Source organism: Acomys minous (genome assembly GCF_964271855.1).
Source record: "Acomys minous genome assembly, chromosome: 1".
NCBI classification, from domain to species: Eukaryota; Metazoa; Chordata; class Mammalia; order Rodentia; family Muridae; genus Acomys; species Acomys minous.
Genome location: NC_140483.1, coordinates 172,756,248 through 172,762,944, shown reverse-complemented (window position 1 = coordinate 172,762,944; position 6,697 = coordinate 172,756,248). Strand labels below are relative to the sequence as shown.

General features: G+C 43.8%; 1 protein-coding gene across 1 annotated transcript; it reads left to right on the top strand.

Moving 5' to 3' along the window:
- Positions 1 to 605: 605 nt before the first annotated feature.
- CER1 (cerberus 1, DAN family BMP antagonist) lies at positions 606 to 4,021 on the top strand (the record flags this gene model as incomplete). The annotated part of the gene is made up of 2 exons (XM_084798421.1): positions 606 to 1,112; positions 3,704 to 4,021. 2 exons carry the CDS (start codon positions 606 to 608, stop codon positions 4,019 to 4,021), a joined length of 825 nt encoding a protein of 274 aa, XP_084654547.1.
- Positions 4,022 to 6,697: the final 2,676 nt, after the last annotated feature.

The following is a 6,697-nucleotide window of genomic DNA, read 5'->3' as shown; positions in this document are numbered from 1 at the left end:
CACATGTGGATACGGAGAAGGCAGAGAAGGCTCCTGTCCAACCAGCTAACACCCTCTCCTAACCATTGTGGCAGACACCCACCCCCCACCCCTCACCCCCCCGGGAAGGCCTGGGCTTTTGCTTAATGTGTCCTTTTTGTTTTGCCTGAGATGCTTCTCTGGTAAACACAGACCATGTCTATTCTGCCCCAGCTAACAGCAGATGCGCAGCAAATGTTAGCTGACTCTGTTTCTTCTTCTAATGACAAACGATGAGGGATTCAGACAAAGAGCAAGTTGTTGTTGCCAGTACAGCCACTCATAAGTCTCAGACAACAGCTAAACCACCAGCTAATTACCCCCTGGGTCTCAGGCTTTCACTGGGGCCTTCAAAAATTCACAGAGCCAACAGTGACGGCAGGACACCATTAGCACTACATAATGTAAGCAAACATGTAATGTGTTTGCTTTGCCTGCCTGCTGACCACCTGCCCCCCACCCCACTCCCCCCATTCTACCAGGCAGGTAGCATATATAGGATGTCCTGGCTTCAGTCCTGCAGAGTGAGCCTTTCTTTTGGGCCTGGCCATCTGTGAATCTAATCTCAGTCTCAGGGCACTGGGAGCATGCATCTCCTCTTCCTCCAGTTGCTTTGGCTCTTGCCTCTGGGGAAGGCAGGCCAATGTGTGGATGGGTGCCAAAGTCAGAGCTCTCTTTCCTTTGTGCTCCTGGAAAGGGGTCGCAGAGATCTCCGCACGGCCAACCACGAGGAGGCAGAAGCCAAGCCAGATCTGTTTGTGGCAATGCCACACCTCATAGGCACCGGCCTGGCTGGGGAAGGCCAGAGGCAGAGAGAGAAGATGCTATCCAAGCTTGGTAAACTCTGGAAGAAACCTGAGACAGAACTTCACCCCTCGAGGGAGGTGGAAAGCAGTCACGTTCCATGGGGGATCCAGACCCTCACTCTGCCAGCAGATGGGAGGGAAGTGGAGAGATCACCTCTTCAGGAGGAAGCCAAGAAATTCTGGCATCGCTTCATGGTCAGAAAGGGCCCGGCCTCCCAGGGGGTCATCTTGCCCATCAAAAGCCATGAGGTACACTGGGAGACCTGCAGGACAGTGCCCTTTAACCAGGTAAGCATTCTAAAGGGAAAACAGCCAGAGTCTCCAAGAGCTGGGGACAGCTAGGACAAATGGTGAAATGGGAAGAGGCTGACGAGAGCCTGCACCTCGCCTAACTCTAGATTTGGCCCTTCCGTATTTACTGTAGGATTTGGCAAAATGTCATGCTGTTTTCCTCGTTGGCTTCTCATGTCTCCATTGTTTCTTGGCAAGCTGGAAATGCTTCGTGGTAGCGTGGCGGCGCGGTCAGTATCGGTAGTCATCATACTGAAGGCTCAGAGCTTTGTTGCTTTGTGTATTTGTTGGGCATGTTTATTGTATATTTATTGGGCATTAGACATATAGAGAAGTAAGACTATGCCTCAGTTAGAAAACCGGGAAATTAGAGCAATTGCCAGAACTACCTTGCAATTTCTCTCCATACTCATGAGGATGTGTAGCCAAAGCACGCAAATCAAGCTGGAGCTGAGGTGGGATACACTGGGCATCTCAGCTGGAGCTGAGGTGGGATACACTGGGCATCATTCCCCTGGACGCCCCCATATTCATTTCTGATGCTCACAGCATATTATGTTACAGGTTCATAAAGCTTTCTTTAATAGCGCTGGAACTATTTGATGTTTAAAATTATCCTGCAGAAACTCTATGTTGAGATTCTCACTATCATTTCTTGGCATTGTGATAGCACAACATATTTTGGAGTGTAATTTATGTTGCTCATAGGTTTTCAAATTTTTATCTTAATGTGAAATCACATCTCTTTCTTTATCTGCCGCCTAACTTGTGCAGGCTAATTTATAGTGACCGTGATCAGCTCTGGACTGTTAAGACAATGGAACATTGTACTTCTGCTTCTTGCATTGTTCCTCCTAGCTGGACCTGCAGTGCCCCCCCTTCCCCCCCACTGGACCTGCAGTGCCCCCCCCCCCCAGCTGGACCTGCAGTGCCCCTCCTAGCTGGACCTGCATTGCCCCGCCTAGCTGCAGATGTTCTCAGACTCTGGACAACAAATCAACAGCCTGCTCTTCCAGAACCTGGCCAACTTTTCAGCCTTTTAAACCCCCTATCACTGGCCTACTATCAGCAGGAAGTAGCTAAGATGATTACTTTGCCCCTTATCCATTTGCAAAAGGTTGAAATGGTGTGTTCCAGGCTCGGCACAAACAACTTCCCCCAGCACTCCTCGGTCCCTATCTGCTGCAGGACATGGCTGACATAGCCTGCCCTCTACCTTTGACTTTCAGGCCAGAGCTTTTCCTTCCCCTTCACTCTATCATCTGGAAATTCTGTTTCTATTGCTTTTTTTCCCTCTCTCTCTTTTCCCTTTAGATGGCAGCCAAAGCTGATACATTTATATATTTCAACTTACCTTCTATAAAAACAAACCAACATTCCTCATTTTTTAATTATACGAAAAGGTAGGCATGTTAGGATTCTGCTTCAGTCTGCCTACCTGTGATGTCATTGCCTACCTGCCATGGGGGCGTGGCCCTGCCCAGGGCTATATGAAAGGACAGTCCTAACTTGCCCTCTCCTCTCTTACTCTTCCTCCTCTTCTTACTCCCTTGCCTCCTTTCTCTCTTCCTCTGTCTCTGTCTCTGTCCCTCTCTCTCTTTCTCTCTCTCTGGGGCATCCCTTCCCCCTTTCCTTCTCCCCCATGCTTGTTTAATAAACTCCTCTGTAATGTAATATCTGCTGCCTGGTATCTTATTATCTTATCTTACTTATTAATCATAAAACTAGCCACACTTACTTTCCAAATACTAAATTAAAATAGAGAAAAGGCCAAAAGGAGATACAGAACGGAAAGCAGTGCAGGAGAGACTAACATTTTACAGTCTGGTAACTGTTTTTTTACCAGTTGCGCCCAATTAAGCAGGCAGGGTTCTAAGGCAATTTGCCTGTGTGGCAACGACAAGTCAGTCATAGAGTAATAATATCTGCTTTGCTGGTCCGTGCGCAATTAGAAAATTGCTCCTAAAACTCGGGCAATCAAGTTTCCTTTGAAATTCTCACTTTTTAATTCTATTGCTAATTAGATTAAAATTGACATGTTTGACTCAGATGTCTCGAAAGACACATAAAACGGGGCGTATGGGGTTGTGAGAAAGCAGCAAAGGTGATGTAATAGCGGCATAGGCATTGCGACTCTGCCGCTTACAGACTTGAGTGCTCTACAGCTCAAGTCAAATTGGACAGAATTAAACTCGTGGTATCTGGCCTAGTCTATGATGAACTGACTGGTATTTATTGAGAAGCTGCTGTGTACAATGCCCTATGGGCAACAGAAATGTAAGATCTGGTGGTTAATTTTTTTATTTAATTTTTTTTCTTTTTTTTTCTAATTGGTTATATCCAATTAGATGAAAATTCTTTAGAGTATGGTGTTGATAGTGGGAGTTATTTGCATGTTAACTTAAGGCTTTTTAGAGGCTAACTACTCAATAAAGAAAGCTTTGTTGAAGTGGCCATGCCCCTAAGAGACTCTATCTTTTGGATATCACAGAAGTGCATCTCCGAGTGCAGAGTTCAGAGTACTTCGTCCTTCTGTATCAGGAAAGGTATGAAACACCTGGAGATGACCTAATCCGTTTGCCTTTCAGACCATTGCCCACGAGGACTGTGAAAACGTCATTGTCCAGAACAACCTTTGCTTTGGGAAATGCGGTTCCACTCATTTTCCCAGAGGAGAAGAAGCGCATCTCAACAACGTCTGCACCCACTGCTCGCCCACCAAATTCACCACCGTCCACTTGAGGCTGAACTGCCCTAGCCCAACCGCTGTGGTCAAGACGGTGATGCAAGTGGAAGAATGCCAGTGCACAGCGAAGACAGAACACGATGGAGAGGGGCACCTCCTACAGGCTGATGCCCAGGATTCTCTCATCCCTGGATTTTCAGCTTCAAAAGGAATCCCATGATTACTGGGAAACGAAACCTCAACAGAAAAAGTGAGGCTTGTTCAATATGGGAATGTTAAGTGGGTTACATAAAGCTCAAAGGGAAATGGTCCCCCCACCCCTTATTTCACTTGTGTTTAGACAGGGTCTTACGAAATACACATTTCATGCTGGCTTCAAACTTTTATGTGGCTAGGGATGACTTTAAACTCCTGATTCACTTCCTAAGTCCTGGGATTACAGGCGTGCGCCATAACCCATATCTCTTAGAGGGATTTTTAAAAGAGATTGTGCATACTTCAAAGTTGCCTGAGACTCAGGAAATATTTTGATTTTATTGAATGGTTCTTGCTACAGATGTGGAAAGCAACTTGCTTGGTGGCTCATATTTTCTTGTTTCCCTTTTGTACTCCCCACATGAAGTTTTTTTATTGCTGGTTATCTGACTTTGAAGGAGGCCTGCTGATGGTACGCTTAGCAGTTGACATGGAGGAGACTTAAGCACTAGGAACCAAATCATTTCCTGGGATATGAAAACAATGCATGAACAGTAGTACAGCCAAAGGCCACTCGCGGAAGTTACTAGGAAACTCAGTAAGTCTCTAAATACATTGCAAGTCATTTTGAAGGGATGGAACCTTCTACTCACGTGCCTTTAAGTCTTGTAGCAAGCTGGGTCCCTAGGTTTAGGCTTCTTTCTGTTGTATAAGAGTATGTGTGACAAATCTAACTCAGCGGCTATTTCAATGTCAAGTCCTGAACATGATCTGAATGTTGTAATAAGTTAAGTTGTAGAGTATGGAAAGTTCTTAGAAATACTGTGCCACATAAATGTCTGGTACTGGTCTTTCAGAAGCATTTCTGAAATGACTCTATAGGCTTATGGCACTGCCACGGACTTCTGATTTCATAAGCAGCCTCTGTGTAAGTCACTCAACCACTCTCTCTTAGCAACTGCCTCCTTCCTGCCTATATCTACTGGTGTCTGCATATTGTACAACATTGGCTTTCCCAGCCAGATTACATTTTAGTAGTGTCTTTTTCAGATATAGATTTAGAAATTATTTGATTTGGATCCCTTTACTTTCACTACACACATTCACACATACATACACAATCACACACACACACACACACTCACTTTTCCAAGTGACGACTAATTACTGTTTATAAAGAAATTAATTTTATATTTTAATTCTATTCCTTTTAAATCACCATCTAACATGGTACTCTGAAGAAGCAAATGCATTTCTAGTTAGTGTGTATTATGCAACACATCAATGTAATAGAATATGCACTACAGAGATACACATGGGGCATTTACAACAGAATATATTATACCCTTTGGTGGTCAAAGACAACCTAATTGGCCAAGATGTGGTCATAAGGATAAAATTGTTAAGCATTAATGATATCCCAGCTGGTCAATATATTTTGGTGCCAAAAGCTATTGAGCATCTGTCTAGCATACAACTGCCTAACCCTGATTATGTAAACCCTTCTCTGCCAATTGGGGTCCCCTTCTCCTCCTTACATCTTCACAAATCCCTTTTATCTATACTTGAGAATAGACTTTCAACACAAGCTCCAAACAATTATTAGTTTTATTCAAACTTCTGGCCCGCTCTTCCCTCTCATGTCAACTCCAGATGGGCTAGCTGACAGGGGGTCAGTGCTTTCACTCATAAAGTGTTTTGTGTGAACCTCATAAAAAGTGCCCATTCACAAATGCTTTTACTTGCAAGAAAAAGCGGTGTCCAGTGGCTCAATCTATAAAACACGGGAGCAAAGGGAACTAATGAGAGGAAATGCACAAATAGCATATCCATCAAGCACCAGATGTGTCTTCTCAAAAACCATCTACTCCTCTCAAAAAACAGATGAAGCAGACAATCACCTATTTTACCAGTAAAGAGAGTCCAGCCTTGTAAGTTTAAGCAAGCAACTTGTCTAAACTTGCATGGGCTGTACTTTCTTTTCTTTTAATAGAATCTTAATTTACTTATGTCTGTATTTGATTTTTTTTTTTGAGAGGGGGGGGGTTTCTCTGTGTAGCCTTGGCTGGCCTGGATTCCCTTTGAACACCAAGCTGGCCTGGGATTCATAGAGATCCACCTGCCTCTGCCTCCCAACATGCTGGGATTACAGGCATGCCTAGCTGTATTTGAATTTTTTTATAGCCTAGTTCGTGGTATAAGATGAGAAGCCAGCACTCCTTCTGTGATACCCTGATTCAGATATATTTGCTTTACTTATTTATCTAGGTTGTCACATTAAACATGGGAGCTTTTCTTTTGTGACACTGACTGTTGTCCTATATAAGGCAACCCCAAAAAACTATAATCAAGAACTTCCCCAGTTTTTTAGTGACACAAGCCTGACTTGAATCTTCTGCCTTGAGTTTCCCATTAGAGTTTCAATTTGTAGTAAGATATTTTTTGTAATACTTCTCTATCACTTTAGCTATGTCTCATAGCTCTTATAGATGTCTCACTTAGATGTTGTATCTGAGCACGTCCCTGGACCTGGTTCTCTGTCAAACATCACTATGACTTGATTGGTTCCCAATAAAAATATCTTCCTAAATCTTGGTTTCATTTTTCCTGTCATAACATATAAAATAAGATTTGGATCTGGGGAAATAGCCATCAGTAAAGTGCTTGTCATATAAGAGTGAAGGCTTAAGGTTATGTCTCC